Below are 22,671 nucleotides of genomic sequence, written 5' to 3' on the forward strand. Positions count from 1 at the left end.
GAAATGGCCTGACTCTGAGTCACAGTAATCCCTGTGCCAAAGGCCTTTGGAGAATGCCTGCCCTAAAGCTCTGTAGGGTCCAGGCCAGTGGGAGAACCAAAATACTGACTGGGTAAAGAGATCAGCAGCCACGAAACAGGCTTATAAACATATATAGTAAATAAAAATTAAAGTATGGTTGACATGAAATATTGTATGAGTTTTGGATGCGCAACGTAGTGAGTTGACGATTCCATACATTAGGAAATACCATGGCAAGAGCAGTTACCAAAGTGATTACAGTATCATTGGCTACATTCCCTGTGCTGTATTTCTCATCCTTGTGCCTAATTATAATGGGGAGTTTGTATCTCTTGATCCCATTCACCTATTTTGCCCATCCTCCCCCACCCCCCTTCTCTGGCAACCACCTGTTTGTTCTCGTTATACCTATGTTTTTGGTTTGTTGTTGTTTTTGTTCTCATTTGGTTTTTTAGATTCCACCTCTAAGTGAAATCCTATGGTGTTTGTCTTTCTCTGTCTGACTTATTTCACTTAGCATAAAACCCTCTAGGTCCATCCATGTCATTGTGACTACAAATGCATTTTGGAGTGCCACATGGTGTCTTGGAGGCCTTCCCTGTGTCTCCCCTAGTCTGCAAAAGAGGGGGCTGGAGTCCATCCGTAGATCTGCACCTCTCTTGCTGGTGGCCTTAGGCAAACCCCACACATTCTTCGTATTTCTTCATTTAAAAATTTTAAAAATGTTTTATTCATTTTTGAGAGAGACAGAGAGACAGAGAGTGAGAGGGGAGGCGCAGAGAGGGAGGGAGACACAGAGCTGTGTCTCCTTGGAGCCTCTGAGCTGTCAGCATGAGCCGGATGTGGGGCTTGAATTCAAGGACTGTGACATTCATGATGGATGCTTGGCCAACTGAGCCATCCAGGCACCCCTGTATTTCTTCATTTAAATTTAAAAAAAGAGAAAAGAGGAAAGAAAGAAGAGGAAGAAGACAGTTAGCTCTGCAGGACTCGGGGTGGTTATAAGAACAGAACAAACTCAGAGTTTATTGAGTTGTTAGGTGCCAGGTACACAGTGCTGCACGTGGGGAAACCGCAATAAGGTTTGTGAGGGCGCTTTGTAAATCAAAAGAGAAGGTGTAATTAGTTGAGATCAAAGACCCATGAGAGCCTGCAGGCTGGGTCTCCTTGGTGGCTGCAGGGGCTAGGGGCGGGGGAGTGGGTGGCGGTGATGATGGGAAAAGAGATTTAACCCAGGAACGTCTGAGGACCCTGCCGGTGTTCAGCCTGCAATCAGGCTCAGGCAACATGGCAGGTGGCCAACAGCCAAGCAATTGGTGTCCTGTGAAAAGAAAGGGATCGAGATTGGAATCAGTCCCTCCTCGGCTCCTGAGCCCCAGTGAACTCACCTGGGGTCCAAAGGACGCACTGAGTCCCAAGTCTGAGGCAGAGCATGTGCCTCTTGCATTCACTCCCACAGGCCTGTGGACTTGGGAGTTTGGATAAAAATATATTGTCCCCTAATATTACAGAGCAGCCACAAAATGAGTTTCTTTTTCTTTTTCCTGTTTTCTTTTTTTTAAGTTTACTTATTTTGAGAGAGACAGGGACCGTGCAAGTAGAGGAGGGGCAGAGAGAGAAGGAGAGAGAGAGAGAATCCCACCCAGGCAGGCTCTCCGAAGTCAGAGACAGATGTGTGTAGAAGAAGCTTCCCACAGGGTGTGGGCAGCATTTCTGTGGCCACACCTTCCAGTCTTTTCCACCTATTAGCCTCTCAGGAAGGAACCTGGTGAAATCTGGCCAAACCGGTGGCAGCCCCTGGGGGTGGGGAGGGGAGAAGAGAGGCTCAAAGTCTGAAACCCTGGACTTAATAAGAGGCTGGCAAGACTGCAATACTTTTTTGAGACAGTTAACAACCACAGGATCTTGAGTTTTAACATGTTTTAATAAGTAAGTTTTCATTTGTGTTTTATTGTGTTTAATTTTTATTTATTATTTTAGAGACTGAGAGAGAGAGAGAGAGAGAGAGAGAGAAAGAGAGAGAGAGATGGCACATGCATGTGTGAGCAGGGGAGGGACAGAGAGAAAGGGAGAGAGAGAATCCCAAGCAGGCTCCATATTCAGCACCAAGCCCTAGGTGGGACTTGAACCCATGAACCATGAGATCTTGACCTGAACCCAAATCAAGAGTCAGACACTCAACTGACAGACCCACCCAGGCGCCCCTTATTACATTTTAAAATAAGAGGTACATTCTCAAGGTTCAAATTCAAAAGTTACAGAAGGGTGCGCGGTGAAAGATTCCGAGTCTCACAGTTTCCTTCCATGAAGGAAAGCTTCGGCTCAGGTCATGATTGGTTCATGGGTTTGAGCCCTGTGTCGGACTCTGTGCTGACAGCTAGCTCAAAGCCTAGAGCCTGCTTTGGATTCTGTGTCTCCCTCTCTCTCTGACCCTCCCCTGATTGCACTCTCTGTCTCTCAAAAATAAATAAAAAAACATTAAAAAAATTTTTTAAACTTCTCAGAATCTTAGAGGCTGTTTTGAGGCACTGCCTGACTCTACACTGGAGAAAAATCGAGGTGGCCTCTGACCATGGCAGGGATTCAGAGCGAGTTGCAAAATAATCAAGGCCCAAAGACTCAGGAAGAAACTTTGCCCTTCCCCCTAACTATCTGAAAGAATGTAGATGAAGAACACGGTTGAAGGCGATTGCTACATTCGATAACTACCTGCTCATATGAGCACAGACAGAAAGGGATTTGGCCAGTCTGTTTGTTAAAATTCTTCCCGATGTCCCATGGTTTCTGAGGGGCCCAGCAAACATGTGTCTACCAAACATTTACTTTTTTTCACCTTCCCGTGAATTGCTTTCCTTCCCTTTGATGTCCCAGACCCCTCTCCCCTCTCTTTAGAGCAGGATGACACATACACCTCATTTTGCCTGACTGTCTGTGGAATCTCATGCGTGTGTAGATTGCCCATATGCCCAAGTTTAAGTTAGATTTCTCCCTGTTAATCCATCTCATGTCAATTTAATTCTTAGACCAGCTAGAAGAATCTTGAAGGACGATGAAAAAGTTTTCTTCCCCAGCACCATCTTTAAAGGAGTGTTGGTGTTTGTTCATCCCCTTGCCATTGAAGAAAGTTGTCCTTTGGCAAGTGAGATGGGGGCGGGGAGAAAAGACTGGACAGTTGTCATGGTTACTTCAAACTGTGGTGCTGGGAATGCTACCCCTCCCCCCACCTCCCACCCCTTTCGGCCATGTCCTCATTGGCGTCCATTGCTGTCCAGGCAGGTCCAAACACACAGGACTCTTCAGACACGGCCCATCAAATAGCTCATCCGCGACAGTGGTACAAGATGGGACCCTGCACTTCCCTTTTCCCTGGCCGTTGAGCCCCCATGGCTCACGCTGTGTTGCTTCTTCCAGGAACGTCTCTTTCTGCACAAAAGCTGTGCGATCACATGCCAGCTTGCTGGAGTTGACAGCTAACTGGGTTTGGAGAGGATGAGGAGACCAGCATCTTCAAATGTGACACAGCCAGCTAGAGAACTGTCACCTCACAGGAAAAGGGAACCAGCTTGCGGAAGATGAGACCAAGCCAAAATAAGCCGACTACTGGCGATGGTTTTCCTTTCCGACGCAGACTTAATGAAGACTGGTTACGAAAATTCAGACATTGTCACACCCATCACCTCTCCCCACCCTCACGGTCATCCTGTTAAGTAGGTGTTAGGATTCATATTTTACAGGATATATTCTTTTAATATTTTGGCTCAGAAAAGCGAAGGTGCTTGCCTGGACGAAACAGCTGGACGTCACAGCTGCCTCTCAGCAATTCCAAGGTCTTCATCAGGCTGGGGACAAATGTTTCCTAAAGACAAGATGGGCTGGGTTTACTAGGCACACCTGTGCACACAAATTGATAGCCCTGCACCATTTCCTTGACACATGGCGGGCGAGTGGCCTGTGGCTTCCTCTGTGGGGCACTCCTCAGGGAGGGGCCACAGCAGCAGAGACCCCCTCAAGGACGAGCACACTCCCCGACTGGTCCTTTAAGGCCTCTCGAGGAGCAGCAAACAGGTGATGGTGGCACAGGTGGACTAGAAAGTGAGCCCCGTCTCCTCATCTGTGAGTCCCCTTTCTGAAGAAAGTCTTGGTCAGTCGGCCCAAGCTTGGGAAGCTTGTTGAGAACGTCAGAACTTCAGGCCCAGAGATCCAGACTAGTGTAGACGGGGATGGGGCGGGGAATTTGCATTTGATTTACAGACTCCAGGCAATTTGGACACGGGTTTGAGAAATCACATTGAGACACTCTGGGCCCTGGCATGGGAAATCAGTTGAGGAAGGGCAGGAAACATCTAGAAGCTTTTCCGTTGAGGCCACAAGGGCACATATCATACCCCAGCTAGTCTTAAAGAGGCCTTGAGTGTGAACAGACTCAGGCCCTGCTTGGAATTGGGGAAAATAATGATGAACTATTATATAATGAAAGCTCCTAAGTGGATGGGCAGCTCCAATTAGCTCCCTTGCTGTCCAGCTCTGCTCACTTGGGCCTCTTTGGTGACAGTGCTCTATGTCACATGGAGAGATTTTCAGGGACAAATTGTACTTTGAGGTTAGTTAATGTCCATTATGGAAACGAAGCGAAACAGAACAAAACATCATCATGTTACAGCTGGACTCGAGATCTTTCTATGGTGTTATAATGGGCTGCGTTTGTATAACAGGATGACACTCATTTGAAACCTGCCGAAAACATGCTCATTTTCATTTTTGAGAAAATTTTAAATGCCAAACGACACAATATTTTTTTTAAAGCCCTGTTCTTCTGACAGAACCTATTTCTTTTTTTTAAAAGCTTGTTTTATTTATTTTGAGAGAGAGAGAGAGAGAGAGAGAGAGAAGAGGGGCAGAGAGAAAAGAGAGAGAGAGAATCCCCAAGCAGGTCCATGCTGCCAGCGCAGAGTGCAATATGGGCTTGAACTCACAATCTGTGAGATCATGACCTGAGCTGAAACCAAGAGTCAGACACCACCCAGGCGCTGCGCCACATTGTTATATATGGAGACATTTCTCTAGTCCATAAGGACAGGATTGACCATTTAAAACACGTGGTGACTTTTAGCATGGTCTCTAAAAAGCTAAGGATAGGGATAGGATAAGGGGGAATCTCTTGAGAGGTTCTTAAATTGATAAGGCAGGAAATAAAAGAGGAGCTGGATGCATAAATGTCCGAGTGAAGAGAATCTAGCCAACCTAGCCATCTAGTTGGATATGACTGTTACATTATGCTGAAACAAACACTGCATGTTTTTGAGAGATTTACACTCATATTCAAATATAAACAGGGGCGCCTGGGTGGCTCCGTCGGTTAAGCCTCCGGCTTCGGCTCAGGTCAGATCTCACATTCGTGGGTTCAACCCCGTGTCGGGCTCTGTGCTGACAGCTAGCTCAGAGCCTGGAGCCTGCTTCCGGTTCTGTGTCTCCTTCTCTCTCTGCCCCTCCCTCTCTCATGCTCTGTCTCTCTCTGTATCAAAAATAAATAAAAACATTAAAAAAAACAAAACAAATATAAACAAACATACAAAAAACCAGAACCGAAGCAACGATGCCAAGTTGCCTAACCAGTATCCCATTTTCTCATTTCTCCCCGTAACAGAGTTTTACATCGCCAGAGTCACCAACATGTCTAGCTAATTTTTCAATCATCCTCGAAGCTAGAGGTGGGATATAATAAAAAGTTAAGTGAAATCCCCAGGTAAGTTTTTTTTACTCCCCATCTCTCTTCTTTTTGCCTGGAATGTGTATGTGGCTTCTGGACTTCCAGCAGCCATAATGAGACCATGAGGCAAACTCAATGGTAGGACGCCACAGCCAGGATGGTGAAGGAGAAAGATAGGAACCTAGGTCCCACCTCTAAATGTCACTCTGAATGAGATGGAGCCATGGGGAGGGCTCTGAGCAAGGGAATCACGAGATCTGCTTTATATATGAACAGAGTCACTGTGGTCACTGTCTTGAGATGAGGGAGCAGAGGGCAGGAGGTGACAGCATCATCGAGATGAGGGACTTAGTGAAAGCAGTGGAGGTAGGAAGGTATAGGATCCTGGATACCAGGAAGAGGTATTAAGATGACTGGTGGCCCTGGGGTGCCTGGTTGGTTCAGTCAGCAGAGCCTATGACTCTTGATCTCAAGGTCATGAGTTTGAGCCCCACGTTGGGAGTAAAGCTTACTGAAAAAAAAAATAGCATTGCTGGTGGACCAAATATGTGTGTAAGAGAGAGTCAAGGAGGACTCCAAAGGCTTTGGACTGAGCAATAGGAGGGTTGGAATCACCATTAACAGAGTTGGGGGAAACTGTTTCTTCCACCCTTTCCCTCCATGGGAGGGGCAGCTTTGGAGGGGGGACAGCAGGAGGGCAGCTTTGGATGTGTTGAATTTGAGATGCCCATCCGATGCCAGGTGGAGATGGTGAGTCATCTTAATACCTCTTCCTGGTATCCAGGATCCTATACCTTCCTACCTCCACTGCTTTCACTAAGTCCCTCATCTCGATGATGCTGTCACCTCCTGCCCTCTGCTCCCTCATCTCAAGTCGGAGTTCAGGGGATAGATCCAGTTCAGGAGGATGGAGATGGCATTCAACGTCCCAGTGACCTGGGGACTCTGGCCCTCAGCCGGACCAGGGGACAAATAACCAAAGCCTTCAAACAACTCAATGCCCATTTTTCTTTCCTGTACATTGTTTATTAAAAAAGTGTAGGAAATGAACAAAACGGTACCTAAAAAGTATCTACAACAAAATAAATTATTCCCAGTTAAGCAATACAGGTCCACACAAACCAGTTCTCTAACCTTGACCAAGGTTCCATCCCACGGACACATGCTTTTCCCCCTTGGCCCTTCCTGGGACTTCCCCCTCCTGTGCAGAACGACCCCGGCACTAGAGCCCAGGCCTGGACGAGCCGGGCTTCCTCACGAGCCCAGCAGCTGGGCATGGAGGCAGCCCCGACGGGGAGGGCACTGTGCCAGAGCACACGAGGCATCAGCAAACGTGTCCGACTGCTTTCCAGTGACCCTGAAGTATTTTACGGAAGTGGGGGGTCTGCGCTTTCAAGCAAAGAGCCAGGGGTGAGTTGGGCTGGCACCTCTGAGGAGGAGGCAAAGCTTTGGGAAACCTTAAATTCAGCTGAGGTTTCTGGAAGATGGCACCTGAGCCTGGGGTTTTGAGCTGTCAGTTAAAAGAACGTGGCCACACGGGGCCCTTGTACATAAAGGTGGCCGGCCACATTTCGTGGCTACAGAGCGTGGACTGAGGGCACTTCTGCAGAGCCCAGGAGGTCGGGGAGGCCAGAAGGTGGAGGAGGGGCTCCAACAGCCCAACTTTAAGTAATGATCCAACTTCAGCTGTGGGCAGGAAGCCCTCCTCTGGCCCTTCATGGGCGAGGCTGCCTGAATCTCCGGCCAAGAGGCCGACGGTAACGGGGCAGGGGCCCGCCTTTCAGAAGGGAAGGTGCCGGGGCAGCGCCCAGGTCATAACTAAAACAACAAACTCTTCCTTCTGGAGAGAGTCCAGGAGGCCTCGGAAGACTCACCGGTTGGGAGGTTGCACAACTCCTTCTCAGGAAGGCCAAGGGGTCCAGGAACGAGTCTGGGCGGGGCGCTTCCCAGGTGAATTCACTGAACACCATGAAGCCTGTTTATCTTTAAAGGAGGTTTTGCCACCGAAACACCGACCTTTGGACGGTGCGGACGCCACCCCTCTCCTCCCAGAGGAGGGCAGGGGCTACAGAGGCAAACAGCCACAGGAGCTGGGCTTGTCATTGGCATGACTGAGGCCGGGAAGCTGTCGTAGGAAAAGCCTTTCCTGAAACACACACCAGCCTGGAGGCCTGTCTTCTCATTCGATGAGAGATCTAGGGCCTGAACTTTCCATTTCATTATAAGCAAAGCAGCTCTGCGGGGCGGGGGGAGCACGAACCAGTAGCTGCAGACTCAGCACCAGTGAGGGAGGGAGGAGAAGGAGTGTGGGGAGGGGAGCAGGGGCTGGGGTGACCGGGAGACCAGGCGCCCCACCTAAAAGTGAGCTGCTTCCCAGCTCTAGCCAGTGGCTGCTCGGTGACGTTTAAGTCCCCCAGCCCAGCCAGATGTCCCCATCTGGATATTTATACAAAAATTTTACAATTTTAAATGTCAGTAACTAACTCTTAAAAAAAAAAGATTCTTAGGCCAAAAAAAACACACTGGTGGGCGGGGTCATTTCAGACTGTCCTGCACGGGCAGGAGGGTGTGACAGGCAGAATAATGACTCCCCAAAGAGTCCTAATCCCCTGGAACCTGTGGATATGGTACCTGACACGGCCAAAGGGACTTTGCAGTGTGATTAAATTAAAGATCTCCACGAGGGAAGGTGATGCTGGATTATCTGGGGGGCTGGGCTTTCTAAGTGAAACGTCCTTATTGAAAGAAGGAAAGAGGGGAATCAGTGTCACCCTGCTGGTGAGAGTGCGGCTGCCACGATGTGACCAGCCCCATTGGAGGTGAGGCCTGTGAGCAGTCTCTAGAAGCTCGACCAGGCAAGGAGCCTCAAGCAGGGGCTACAGCCTGATGGGAGCCCCGTGAGATCCATCTTGTCCTTCTCTCCTCCGGAAGCGTAAAGCTACGAAATTAGGGTTGTTTTAAGCCGCTGTGTTTGAGATAATGGGTCACAGTAGCAATAGGAAAGGAATCCAGGGGCCAATCGCCGGTGCACTTTAAAACACTTTTAGAGGACCCTAATACTCTCTGCCTTTCTGTTTAAATGCCAAAGTGTGGCTGGGGTTGGGACAGTCACACACAGCAATTCAAGGAAATTTCTCCTCCTTCTAGGATTGCAGGATGGTGTGGCCCGACATGAAGCTGTGAAGTCGGCTAGCCACGAGGAGACCAAGAGAGCCAAGAAGTCTCTTATCAAAGCAGGGACGTGTCAGCGCCCTCGGACACGCACACCCTTTTCTGGCTGGACAGATCGCCAACCATTCCCACCTTCCCGGGGCCAGGCACATGTTTATCTAGCGGTCGGGAGAAGTCAAAACCCAGCCACCCCACCCGTGAGCCTGAGACGTCACTACGTCAGGGGAAAAGAGCTGCATGGTCATACATCCGACTTCTTACATACACAGGACCACCAAATAAATAATAGTAATAAGGCACATCGTCATTTTCATCCGGGGGGGCTCCGGAGGGAGCAGCGACCTCGGGTGGGTTCTTAGGGATGGGAGCTGTCACCCCGAAGTGTTCCAAATCCAGATCCAGAGCTCATTGCAACCGTGTATGGGGAGACTCACAGCCCCCCTGCCCTGATTACAGGCTGGATTCCAACCTAATCTGTCTTCCGAAGGACAGGGACTGTGACGACTGTATCCAGATCGGAATTCATCACTTTCAATGTCCCACTGTCGGAAAAAATCCACTTGGAAATCAGAGGTTGGTGGCATCCAGGAAAACTTCCTGCTGTCCCTTCCATATAATTCCTCTTTTGGATTCTGGAAACCCCTAAAGGGTGCCTCAGTGTCCCGCTTTAAGCAAGAGTCTTTGGGACGGGTCCGAGTTACTCCTCAGGCTCTGAGGGCTTGTGAGTGTCCAGCAAGGGAATGTCTGTGTTCCCGTTGTTGGGGTGGGAGAAGGTATATGGCTCACTCTCAGATTCAGCAGGGACGCTGGAGGATGGCTGATCTGTGGTCAGCTTTGCAGTTGGGGCCCTGGAGCCTGTGAGGGGAGGGGAGGGAGGGCAGTCCCCCATGGGGCCCAGGAAGGGCCGGTAGGTGTCCACCTCCGGCCGCTGGAAGGAGCCGTTGGAATCCTGCAACAGATGGCCGTACACCATGGTGTCATCGATGACGGCGTACTCGTGAGAGTCACTGTCCTTTCGTCCTTTCGGAAACTTTTTTGGCTGCATCGGCATCTGGGTGTTGACGTTGCCATTGTAGACGCCTACAGATAGCCCTTTGCTCGTCGTCTTCTTCTTCCTACTGAGAGAAAGGGAAGGAGCCGGTCAGGGAGAAATCGACCTTAGCTGTGCTGCCTCTGCAGGGCCCTACTGGAACTCAGGCCCTCTGGGGTTCTCCTGTGTCTCCCCCGAGTCTCTCAAATCCCTTAGCCCTTGAAATGGAAGCTCCTGTTCTCAGAATTTAGAAGGGACCAGTTTCAGGGCCACCTGGGTGGCTCAGTCGGTGAAGCGTCTGACTCCTGAGATCTGCTCAGGTCACGATCTCACGGTTTGTGAGACGGAGCCCCGCACTGGGCTCTGCGCTGACAGTGTGGAGCCTGCCTGGGATTCTGTCTCCTTCTCTCTCTGCCCCCCCACCCCTGCTCACATGCTCTCTTACTCTCAAAATAAATAAATAAACATTAAAAAAAGGGACCAGCTTCTGTCTCCAGTCTTCACAGTGGAAACAGGGTGGAGGAGAGCATGCACAGTTAACACTGTGCTTGGATGTGCCTTGGTGGCTGTGCAGTGCCCAGGGGTGGGAACATCTCACAACCAGCCCCCCTCTGTCCTATGAGAACGGGTCATGACGCCCCAGCTGGACCACATCAGGGGTGGCGATTCCTGGGCCAACCCTCTACGACTCAGTCTTTCCAGTAGCTTAAGGCTTCACCCCTCCTTTTCAGGGGGGAAACTCTGACCGACTGCATTCTCAATGATCCGACATAGGAGACTCGGGATGGAAGGCTGTATCCTAGCTTCTCACTAGAGCTGGGGACCGTGGAACCAGTATTAGCACAGGGATCCAGTCCCTTCAGCAGGAGCCTGCATATGGGGAACGAGCTCAAAAGAAGACAACATTCAGGCCAGGACACCAGAGTTCCGAGGTAACACCGTTAACCTTCGGTTTGTAATGTTCTTTGGTCCTTGGGTGTGGACGGGTATTAGCTCTCTCTGCCACGGAAAACAGCTTTACTCTCCGTCTCCACGAGCCAAAAGCAAGGGACGCTGGCTTTTGAGCCACCCAGCGATTCAAATGGAGGACATTAGCTCAATTAACATAATGGACCACATAACGCACAGGCTGGCGGCTCACTAATTGTGCACAGGCTCTCTGTCCTTTTCAGAGATAAAAATAATCTAGTACATTTAGCTGTAACACTGCATTTCTGGCTGGGCTGATGGGTTCCAAAGGCTCCAGCCAGAAGCCTGAGATGGACGCCCCCCCTTCGTGCTCCGCAGAGCCTTGGTGTGCTCTCCTAATGCTCTTTTTAGGCAGTTCTGAAGCTGGTCTTTCATTTAGTCCCTCTGTCCCCCACACCAGGAGTGGGGAGGAGAGACTGTGGTGCTCACCGTTGCATCCCCAGCACCGGGCATGGTCCTTAATGTCCATGGGGCTCCCAGAAACACGCTTACTGAACAAGTTCTCTCTTTCCCACTGCAGAGCCGATCTACCCTCCTACAGCGGGTGGCCCTCCCCATCATGTCCTCCCCCAACCCCCCCAGCAAGGCCAGCGCTGGTGATTCTCAGGCCAGACCCAGGGCAGTTCAGAGGTGCAGGCAAGAGCTGACCCTCCCCTCGCCCGGTTCCCTCCTGATGGGCAGGGGCCCAGTGTTAACACTGAGCTTTCTGATCTGGGTAGAAGAGACTGCACCCCAGACTGAGGAAGATTTCTAGAAAAACCATAAAACGATAATTCATAAAAAGAAGTCCTCCCCGCCACCCCGCCGATGCGATATATACACAATCCCATCTCATGGAGAAGAGGCGTTGCCCCGGATCTGCCCTGGGCAGCCCCCCTTCCTCATCAGCGCAGACATTTCTAGACCGTCTCACTGTTGGTCAGGAATTTCGGCTGTGTGCTCATGGCCCCGGTTAATTAAAAAAATTCATTTTGTCTTGTTGGAAGACTGAATCGTGTGAAGGAAAGCATTTCCCCTCCTCCCTCACGGCTTTAATCAGAAATACGAGCAGACTGGATCAAATCTGGTAGGAGCTGGAGCGCGTATTAGGTCTAAAAAGGCCAACGCTTTCTTTCCTTTCATAAAACAGCAGTCGCTCCCTGAGGGGGCGGGAGGTGGGACTGGTCAGATAACTGGGTCTTCCTTCCTCTCGCCCACAGGGCTAGCTTTTTGGTGTCTGTTTGGAGTCCAATACACAAACATAAAATAGTTTAAGAAATCAGAGGAGGAGCGCCTGGGTGGCTCAGTCGGTTGAGCATCCGACTTCGGCTCAGGTCATGATTTCTCAGTCAGTGAGTTCGAGCCCCGCGCTGGGCTCTGTGCTGACAGCTCAGAGCCTGGAGCCGGCTTCCGATTCTGTCTCCCTCTCTCTCTGTCCCTCCCCAGCTCACTCTCTGCCTCTATCTCTCAAAATAAAATAAGACATTAAAAACAAAAGACAAAAGCAACCAGAGAACACACCGGGGGACAGCATGCATTTGCACTCCAGGGGACAGGGGACGCAGGCTCAGAGGCCCGGTGTGGCGTCTTCCTGCTGAGGTCACGCCTGTGATGACACCGTCTGATGAGCAGACAGTGGTGATTCACAGCTGACATGTGCTGACGCAGCCATATAAAAACTGCAGGCCAAAATGTCACCAGCCATGTTTTCTGTTACTTTCCCCGCCCCCTCCAAGCATCATCTAACACCGCTTCCCGGGAGCGGAACCGGGAGCAAGAAAAGAAGTCCGTAACTCATGACAGCTCTGGTCTGTGTGGTTACGGAGGCGTCAGGGCAGCTGGAGACGGTTTTGAGAAATTCCACCTACTTCTTTCTCACAAGGCAAATGATGAGTCCGAGGGCTACCAGCAGCAAGGCGGCACCTCCCACGATCACGGAGACGATGACAGTCAGGTCTGTGAGGAGAGACACGAGGGAGAGGGATGAGAAGACGTGGGGGTGTCGGGCCGACGATAAACAGGAGGAGACAGTCTCCAGAGACGGCCGCCATCCCTTCCTTGCCCTCCCGGTACACACGGTAAGAGGGGCCTATTTCCCTCCTTGTCGACTCTTCCTGACTTGCCAGTTCTGGAGGCCTGGCAAGGTCTTGCGCTTTCTGTCTGAGGGCAAGCCAGTCAGACACCACGGAAGAAGTGTGACTACGCTGAGGCCACCATGCTGGGAGGAGGCCCAAGCCAGCCATGTGGAGACTCCGTGAGGAGCATGCCCCAAGGAACCCGGACATCTGCCCCCAGGTGAACCGTCCTGGTCAAGACCACAGAAAAGCCACCCTGCTGTGTCCTGTCCAAATTCCTGACCCACAGAACTGCGAGCAAACAAAATGGTATCCCGTCTAAGCTACTAAATCTTGGGGCCGATTGTTATGCGGTGAAAGATAACTAAAATGAACCGGGGGCCCTACCGGATCCACTCCAAAGGCTACTCGGCACCTACCCCTGGGTGTGTCCACTCGGACCCCACAGCCTACGGAGGGGAGGAGAGCAGAGGGGCGGAGCGAAAGCAGGGAGTCGAAAGTCAGCAGTGAAGGTGTTCGGGACAGGGTGGTGTCATGTAAGCTATTCTTTTCTTACAGTTGCCTAAGAAAGGAAATAAACCAGACAGGGAGCCCCACACTAAGCACGGATTTAGAATTTCTTGCTTGTTCACCAAGAAAACAAAAGGTGAGGGTAAGAGAGAAAGAGAAATGAATGGGGCATCTGGCGGGCTCAGACAGAGAGGACTGTGTGGCTCTGGCTCTTGGGGTCGTGAGTTCGAGCCCCCCACTGGGTGTAGAGATGGCTAAATAAATAAACTTAAAGAAAAAGTAATAGAAATAAATGACAGAAAATGAAGGTGAGAGAGTCAGCAAACCCAGGAGCTAAGCTGAGAGAGTGGGAGAGCTTCTCACTATGGTTTCTGGTTCCCTCTCGTTCTCTTGCTGCTAACTTGCTGTGTGGCACGGGGCAGACACGCAGTCTCTCTGACCGCCAGAGAGGGAAGGGGCCGGGAGAAACCACCTCGGCGGTCCCTGCTGGCTCCAACACCCCGCGGGGCTCTGTGACTATCTTGGAATAAAGGCAAATGTGGCCCCATCACAGAGGCCCTGCCGCACACATGCTTCCTCGCTGGAAACTCTTGGGCGGATTCTGTAACTCTGAGCATAAGGCCGGCTCCCATGGGCATTTTCCAGGGCTTCACCGGACTTGGTAAAAAATGCCAGCACCAAATGTCGGTGTCACACTTTCCAGGTCCCCACATATGAACCCTCAATGCTGACTTCCTCCTGATACTTCTATGAGGTAGTTATTTACCATCCACCCTCTAGAGACGAGGAAGGTTAGGGGAGAGAAATATCTGTGTCAGAGAGATATTAATGGTAAGTGACTGTGACAGACGGACAATAAAAATGCAGTAGTTCTGCCCCATCCCTGAACCATATCTTTTACCACGTGACTCTTGCAGCTCCTCCCACCGAGAAGTGGAGTCGATTTGTCCACCCCTTGACTTTGGGCAGGACAAAAGGATTCCGGAACGGATGGTGTGTGAGTTCCTAACCCAAGCATCAAGAGACCCTGCAGGCTACCCCTAGACTCTCTTGGATCTCTCTGCTTCTGCCGTGAGAACAAGGCCTAGGCTGGAGTGTAAGGGACTGTGGTAAGGAGAGCCAAGGAACCGAATTATCCCCGCTTACTGCTGCTGGATCCAGGAGTTTGAGTGCATGGCCAGGATCAGCGAAGTCTTCTAGCTCAGTGCAGCTGCCCACGGGTGCATGAGCAAGTGAACCCGGATTAGCCCAGTTCAGACCAGAATCGCCCAGCCAACATGTAAGCAATAACAAATGGCTGTTTTTAAACCACTGGGTCCTGGGGTCATTTGTTATGCAGCATTGCTGATGCAAAAGCTGACTGATACATAGACAGCCCACATTCAAATCCATGTCTTCTGAATCCCTCCCAGGCCTGCCCCCTGGCCTTGGGCTGCCCACTTGCTGTCTACCACCACCTGCACAAGACCTTGCAGGCCCTTACCTATAGTCCTGGGGGTAAGCAACACCCAGAAGAACAGGTCCAGTTGCTTGCCACTCACAGGGCTGCAGTTGGAGATGTTGACCCAGAAGCTGTGGTGGTGGAAGCTGGGCTTGGGGAGCACCTCGTCCTCCAGGCTGAAGACCTCCTCGGCCCTGGTCCGCTGCTCCTGGATGATCATGAATGCACGACCCGTCTGGCAGACAACGCCGGTCCGCTCCTTGAGGAAGGTCAGGCAGGCTACCTGGCCGCTCGGCACGGTGATGTTCCAGGACACGGAGGTGAGGGATGGCAGGCCCTGGTCCCAGTTAGGGCTTCTTAGGTAGACCTTGCTTTTTGTGTCTGGGGTCACCGTGAAAACGCCTTCCTCTGCAGGAAAGGGGAGAGAATCCACACAGATGTCTCACTGAACCAAAATGGAGGGAAAATGACAGAGAAGACGTTCAAGTGTCTGCTCTAGTGTTTACCAGAGCTTTCTGTGATGACATCAGAATTTCTCACATGCTTATCTCATTTTGCTACGCTCTGCTCCACTGTGCTTTGTGGCTCCTGCGCTTTCTACAGAATGAGGGTTTGTGGCCACCCTGCATGGAGCAAGTCTGTGGCGCCATTTTCTCAACAGCATTTGGTCACGTTGTGTCTCTGTGTCACGTTTTGGTGATTCTTGCAACATTTCAAACTTTTTCATTATTATGTTTCTAATGGTGATCTGTGATCAGTGATTACAACTTACTAGAAGCTCGGATGATGGTTAGCATTTTTAATCAGCTTAACGATAACCCACAACCCTCGGACCAACTGGTTAGCATTTTTTAGCAATAAAGTTTTTTTCTTTATTTTGCTTATAAAATTTTTATTTTTAAAATTAAAATATTTTTTTGACATTATTCATTTTTGAGAGTGAGACAGAGCATGAGTAGGGGAGGGGCAGAGAGAGTGGGAGACACAGAATCAGAAGCAGGCTCCAGGCTCTGAGCTGTCAGCACAGAGCCCGATGCTGAGCTCAAACCCACGAACTATGAGATCACGACCTGAGCCGAAGTTGGCCGCTTAACTGAGCCAACCGGGTATCCCATAGTTTTATTTATTTTTAATTTTTATGTATTTTAAAAATAATTTTTAAAAGTTTATTTATTATTGAGAGAGAGACAGAGAACAAGTGGGAGAGAGACAGAGAGAGGAGACACAGAATCCAAAGAAGGCTCCAGGCACTGAGTCGTTAGCACAGAGCCCGACACGGGGCCCAAGCCCACAGACCGTGAGATCATGACCTGAAGTTGGACACTGAACCGACTGGGCCACCCACATGCCCCTCTAAGATTCTATTTTTAAATAATGTCTACACTCAACATGGGCCTGGAACTCACAATCCCGAGATCAAGAGTCGAATGTCTCACTGGAGTCAAATAGGCACCACAGCACTAAAGTATTTAAAATTCACATAAGTAGACAGTGCAACTGCACACTTACTAGACTATAGTAAGGCGTAAATATATCTTTATATGTGCTGGGAAACCAAAAAACTCATTACACTTGCTTTACTACAGTGGCCTCGATCTAGACCCTCAATATTTCCTGGGTGCCTGTATTGCACGGCCGTGTGTGTCTGCAGGAGACCTGAAATGTGCTTGACGTAACAGGAACTGACTTTTTTTAAAAATGTTTTTAAATGTTTTATTTATTTTTGATACAGAGAGAGACAGAGCATGAGAGGGGGAGGGGCAGAGAGAGAAGGAGACACAGAACCGGAAGCAGGCTCCAGGCTCTGAGCTGGCTGTCAGCACAGAGCCTGATGCGGGGCTCGAACCCACGAATGTGAGATCTGACCTGAGCTGAAGTTGGAGACTTAACCGACGGAGCCACCCAGGGGCCCCAGGAACTGACTTTTTAATCCTGTTATTAATTTAAATATAAATTTCCACACATGGCCAGTGACTATCGGTCAGCACAAGATTAGATGCTCAGGTTAGGTGCTCAGATCCTGAACAAAACCAATCAACCAACCAAACCAAACAAACAAAAAACGGGCTAGTTTGCCAAACCGCTGGCCGTCTTTGAAAGCTTCCTCTCAGAAATGCCCTCAACCTAGGCTAACGTTCACCTGATGCTCTGTCCCTAGTGGGACTGGTAAATAGTGATTTCTGTTTTTAGAAATTAAAACATTTCGGGTTCAGGGCACCTGGGTGGCTCAGTCGGTTAAGCGTCCGGCTTTGGCTCAGGTCATGATCTTATGGTTCGTGGTTTTGAGCCTCGCTCATCAGGCTCTGTGCTGATAGCTCAGAGCCTGGAGCCTGCTGCAGATTCTGTGTCTCCCTCTCTCTCTGCCCCTCCCCCACTTGTGCTCTGCCTCTCTCTGTCTCTCAAAAATAAATAAGTGTAAAAAAAAAAAAATAAATAAAACACTTCGCATTCTGGGGCACCTGGGTGGTTAAGCGTCCAACTTTGACTCAGGTCATGATGTCATAGTTCAAGCCCCGCGTCTGCCTCTGTGCGGACAGCTCAGAGCCTGGAGCCTGCTTCAGATTCTGTGTCTCCTCCCTCTCTGCCCCTCCTCTGCTCACACTCTGTCTCTGTCTCTCTCTTCTTCTCCCTCCCCCTCCTGTGCACTCTCTTTCTCTTTTAAAAATATATTAATAAACATTAAAAAAAACCACACTTCAGGTTCTGGGAAGAATGGGAGACTTGCAAAGCCGAAGAGCTTCCGACATGTAACAGGATTCATCCTTGACCTTCAAGGGAGATAAAACCCCAACATTCACACTGCAGAGAGTAGGTCTAATTTACAAAGAGCCCCAGAAGGAGTTTCTTGGGTAGCCTCGGAGAGATCAGGCAGCCTGGGCGGACCTAAAGTCTTTTTTTTTTTTAATTTTTAAAAATGTTTATTTATTTTTTGGAGGGGAGGGGTAGAGAGAGACACACACACACAGAATCCGAAGCAGGCTCCAGGCTCTGAGCTATCAGCACAGAGCCCCATGTGGGGCTCGAACTCATAGACTGAGAGATCATGACCTGGGCTGAAGTCGGATGCTTAACTGACTGAGCCACCCAGGTGCCCCCAGGGGTGATCTTAATCTTATGTCCAAAGATTCTTCTCCTTCCCCACTCAGACATCTGGGAACAAAGTACGGAGTGAACCTCAGATAAAAGTCTTGGCTGGGGTGCCTGGGTGGCTCCATTGGTTAAGTGTCTGACTCCATCTTGGCTCAGGTCATGATTTCAAGGTTCATGGGATTGAGGCTTGCAAGTGCAGAGCATCCTTGGGATTCTCTCTCCCTCTCTCTGCCCCTCCCCTGCCTGTACTCTCTCTCTCTCTCAAAATAAATAAACTAAAACAAAAATTATATAACGATTTTCACGTGACCACCTTAAAAGTCCAGGACTCAGAAAGTTTGTTTGGCGCTTGTTTATGCCCTGCCTGCTTCCAAAACAGACTTGAACCTGATTATTTGTTCTCCTGCCTACCACCCGTCACCTCCCATGGTCAGAGACTTATTTCTACCTCCCGGAATTTTCCACGCTAGATTAATGGTAGAGTCAGGAGGAGGGCTCCCTGTCTTCCACATTCCCAGCGCGAGCACCAGTCCATGCAGCTACCCCTTCTCTTAATCAACACGATCGCACACCCAACAGAAGGTGGATGCCCACACAAGAAAGGGGAGACAGAGGGAGATGGCTCTTACCTTTGAAGTATGGAATAAAGGACACGGTCAGGCCCTGCCTGGAAGCCTCCTGTTGGAAGCCGGGGGCGAAGGTGCGGAGGGTCACGGAGATGTTCTGCTTCACCTGGATCTGCCGGATGGAGCCGCCGGGGCAGAAGGAGCCGAAGTAAAGGTCCTGGCCGGGGACCGTGCTGGCCACCAGGTAGCTGAAGCTGGTGTTGCAGGCCTTCTCGGACGTGTGCTGCTGCAGCTTCTGGGCAGGCAGCAGGGCCAGGCTGAGCCTGTCCTTGGGCACCAGCACCTTCCAGGAGAAGTCGTGCAGCTGCACAGGGAGCTGGAGGATGTCCCCGGGCACCTGGAGGGAGTAGGACCTTTTGTAGCAGTACCGCTGGTCCATGCAGCCTGGAAGAGAAGGGCTCGTGGCACCAGGCAGGGAGGGGCCCGGCAGGTGCATCCTGCCCAGCCCTCCAGGCCGCCCCAGGCTCTCTGCTTCCCCTCCACCCCACAATGGGCGGGTAGTTTTGTGCAGTGGTCAGAGCAGGGCTGGAGTTGGGGAGAGGTCAGCCCGCATCCCAGCCTGGCACCGCCTAGTGGGCAGGCTGCTGTGCGTCTTGTGGCCTGAGTTGCGGCATCTGCAGAACTGCATCGTGTCAGGGGTCATGGTGGCCCAGTGGGGGGAGGGGACTATGCGTTTTGCTGCCCTCCAATCATCAAACATTTATTAGGTGACTTATAACGTCCAGCACCACTAGGGCTAAAGGGGCAAAAAAGTGGAAGAAGCCACAGTTCTTGACCTCGAGACGCTCAGTCTCATGCAAGACGTGCTAAGTGCACGGTGAGTGTGGAGGCGGGGGACGCGCGGATGGGAGAGGCTGGGGGAGGCTCCATGGAGGAGAGGATCTCACGAGAGATTCTGGAAGGCTGGGCAGAGGAGACGAGCGTGGACGTGGGAATGCAGAGTACTTCTGACGGACACCGTTGCAACTGAGGCTCTGGTCCTAGACGGGCACATCTCCACCTCGCTGTTTGCTTCTTGGTCGCCCTTGCCTACCCTGCACTGCCGGGGACATTTCTGATCAGACTATTTATAGTCTACCCAGTGGACCCATGGAGATGGGGAGGGGCAGGGAGAGCCACCCACGGTCCGGGGCGGGGGGGCGCTAACCAGGGGGACGTACTTATGGTCTTCTCAGCGTTAACCCACAGGCGGGTCAGGTTATCACAAAGGAAGGAGATCCTGTGTTTGGAGCCAGAGGTCAGGGTGAGGTTGGTGCTGCAGGTCCGAGACTCCAGACACACGAAGCAGCCGGGGACAAACTTGCGGCTGAGCCTGATGGGCCGTGGCTCGATGGTGAGCGACATGGCTTGCTCGTTGCTCAAGTCGACCACGTAGATTTTATCTGAAACCACAGAGAAAACAGGCCTGAGGCGTGGATCAGTGGCCACCTGGTGGATGGGCAAAAATGAGCACTAGACCTCTCCTGGCTGGGGAGCGTTGGAAAGAGCCTGGGGGCTCAGTTGGTTAAGCATCTGGCTCTGGCTCAGGTCAGGATCTCACAGTTCATGAGTTTGAGCCCCGCGTCAGGCTCTGTGCTGGTGGTGTGGAGCCGGCTTGGGATTCTCTCTCCTTCTCCCTCTCTCTGCCCCTTCCCCATTTGTGCTATCTCTCAAAATAAATAAATAAGCTTAAAAAACTTAAAAAAAAGGAGAGAGAGAGAACATACAAAAATTCTAGGAGAAATTGAAAAAGAAAAATAATGGACTGAGTTTCTACCGCTGCGTAACTTTTACTCCTTCAAATTCATCTTAGTCCTTGTGCATACACATGCATACGAACATTTTCACCTGCATAAAAGTATAGTATACATACAATTTTATACTCAGCTTTTATTTTATGACTTTACACGGGTTTAATTATTTTTCCACATAATTTTCATATTCACGCATCTTTAAAAATAATTTAGTGGTTGTTTGATAATTAACAAATGAGATTCACCATCATTTAAATATCTTCCTGCATAAATATCTTTTAAAGCTATTTAATTATTTTTTTAAAATGTTTTATTTATTTTTGATACAGAGAGAGACAGAGCATGAGAGGCGGAGGGGGAGAGAGAGAAGGAGACACAGAACTGGAAGCAGGCTCCAGGCTCTGAGCTAGCTGTCAGCACAGAGCCCGACGCGGGGCTCGAACCCACGAACGTGAGATCTGACCTGAGCCTAAGTCGGAGGCTTAACCGACTGAGCCACCCAGGCGCCCCTATTTAATTATTTTAAAAGAGAGAGGAGAGAGAAGGGCAGAGAGAGAGAGGGAGAGGGAATCCCAAGCAGACTGTCCGTGCAGAGCCTGATGCAGGGCTTGAACTCACAAACTGTGAGATCATGACCTGATCAGAAACCAAGAGTCGGATGCTTAACCGACTGAGCCACCCAGGGGCCCCTCCTCTGTAAATATTCTCATGTGTAGTAATTAGCAGCAGTGTGCTATTAGTGCAAGGATAGAAGATTCATAGATATTATATTTCTTTCTAGATATTATTGTTATTCATAGATATTATATCCACTGATATTATAATTTAGTCTCTAATAAATGCTATATTTCAAACAAGTGAGAAAAAGATGAACTACTCCTGGCCAGGCCAGGAGAACAGTCTCTCCCATTAGTAAAAGAATCAAATTAGACTGGTATTTCAAAGCAAAGAGAAGACCCTTATGGGTGTGGAGTAAACACAAATTGTAAAACAAAAAACCGTTTAGGGGCGTCTGGGTGGCTCAGTCGGATAAGCGCCCAACTTCAGCTCAGGTCATGATCTCACGGCTCATGAGTTCGAGTCCGCATCAGGCTCTGAGCTGTCTGCTTGGGAGTCTCTCTGTCCCTCCTCCCTGCTTCCCCTCTCGACGCTCTTTTCTCTCTCTCAAAATAAAGAAATAAACTTAAAACAAAAAAAAGGTCAGCACATCAGTCTTTATTCAAGCCCCCTGTGTTCAGTTTAGCACCTCCCTAATTCAATGCAAATGGAATCTTTGGTTCAAAAACTTCCCTTTGCCAGGGAAGAAATCCCTATCTTCGGTTGGTTGGGGGAGGATCGTTCCCGGCTGCTTGGTAGAGCTGGGGCTGGAGTGGCCTCTCCCACTTTTAGCCCTAGTTCTGGAGGTGACTCGCTCCCAATTCCTGGGACTTTAAAAGTTTCTTCTTGGAGCTTCCACTGTGGGATTCGATTCTGCCCTCCCGGGTCTGCTGAATCAGTTACCCATCTACGTCCCACTTTGGGAAATGTTAGAATATTGTTTCCTTTCCATTTATCATTTCCCTTGGAATTTATGCTTTTAGAAATGTTTTAAAAGCCATTACAGGGTGGTTGAAGAAGGAAGCAAATCTCTTTTTAGTGGGAAGTCCTCATTTTCCAATTACTTGTCTGTTCTTCCTGCCAGAAAGTGAACTTCATGGATCTCCACGACCTGCATATCTGGGAGACGGCAGAGAGTCCACGATGTGTTAGGTTACTAAGCCCCATGATATCCTTGAGAGGGAGTGTATTGGTCAGCTCAGGCTAAATTAGGCTGCAGTAACAAATGGTCGCCAAATCCAAAGGGTTAGAAAAATAAGACATTCTGTATCCAGCTTATACATCCATTGCCAGTTGGCTACAGCTCTGGTGCATGTCTTTTTTTTTTTTTTTCAGGTTTATTGAGAGAGAGAATCCCAAGCAGGCTCTGTGTTGCCAGCTCAGAGGCCTATCTGGGGATCAAACCATGGAAATCATGACTTGAGCTGAAATCAAGTATCTGATGCTTAAGTACTAAGCCCCCCAGGCACCCCTCTGGTGCATGTCCTTTTTTGTTTTTTTAATGTTTTTTAAATTTTATGTTTGAAAGACAGAGACAGAGAAGAGAGCATGGGAGGAACAGGGAAAGATAGACACAGAATTGGAAGCAGGCTCCAGTCTCTGAGCTGTCAGCACAGAGCCTGACAAGGGACTCGAGCCCACAAACTCTGAGATCATGACCTGAGCCAAAGTCGGAAGCTTGACTGACTGAGTCACCCAGATGCCCCCGGTGTGTGTCTTTTT

The 22,671-nt window shown here is 50.0% G+C and overlaps 1 protein-coding gene across 1 annotated transcript in view; it reads right to left on the minus strand.

Moving 5' to 3' along the window:
- Window positions 1-6,732: 6,732 nt before the first annotated feature.
- The window catches only part of CDCP1 (CUB domain containing protein 1), a 29,316-nt gene continuing 13,377 nt past the window's right edge, over window positions 6,733-22,671 (minus strand). The window contains exons 5-9 of the mRNA XM_029917864.1: window positions 19,780-20,001; window positions 18,623-19,003; window positions 14,946-15,311; window positions 12,746-12,833; window positions 6,733-10,017 (exon numbers count right to left, since the gene is read on the minus strand). Of these exons, the coding sequence (XP_029773724.1) occupies window positions 9,597-10,017; window positions 12,746-12,833; window positions 14,946-15,311; window positions 18,623-19,003; window positions 19,780-20,001 (1,478 nt within the window). The 3' untranslated portion in view covers window positions 6,733-9,596. The remainder of the gene's footprint in view (window positions 10,018-12,745; window positions 12,834-14,945; window positions 15,312-18,622; window positions 19,004-19,779; window positions 20,002-22,671) is intronic.

The sequence above is a fragment of the Suricata suricatta genome, chromosome 12, assembly GCF_006229205.1.
Source record: "Suricata suricatta isolate VVHF042 chromosome 12, meerkat_22Aug2017_6uvM2_HiC, whole genome shotgun sequence".
Lineage (NCBI taxonomy): Eukaryota > Metazoa > Chordata > Mammalia > Carnivora > Herpestidae > Suricata > Suricata suricatta.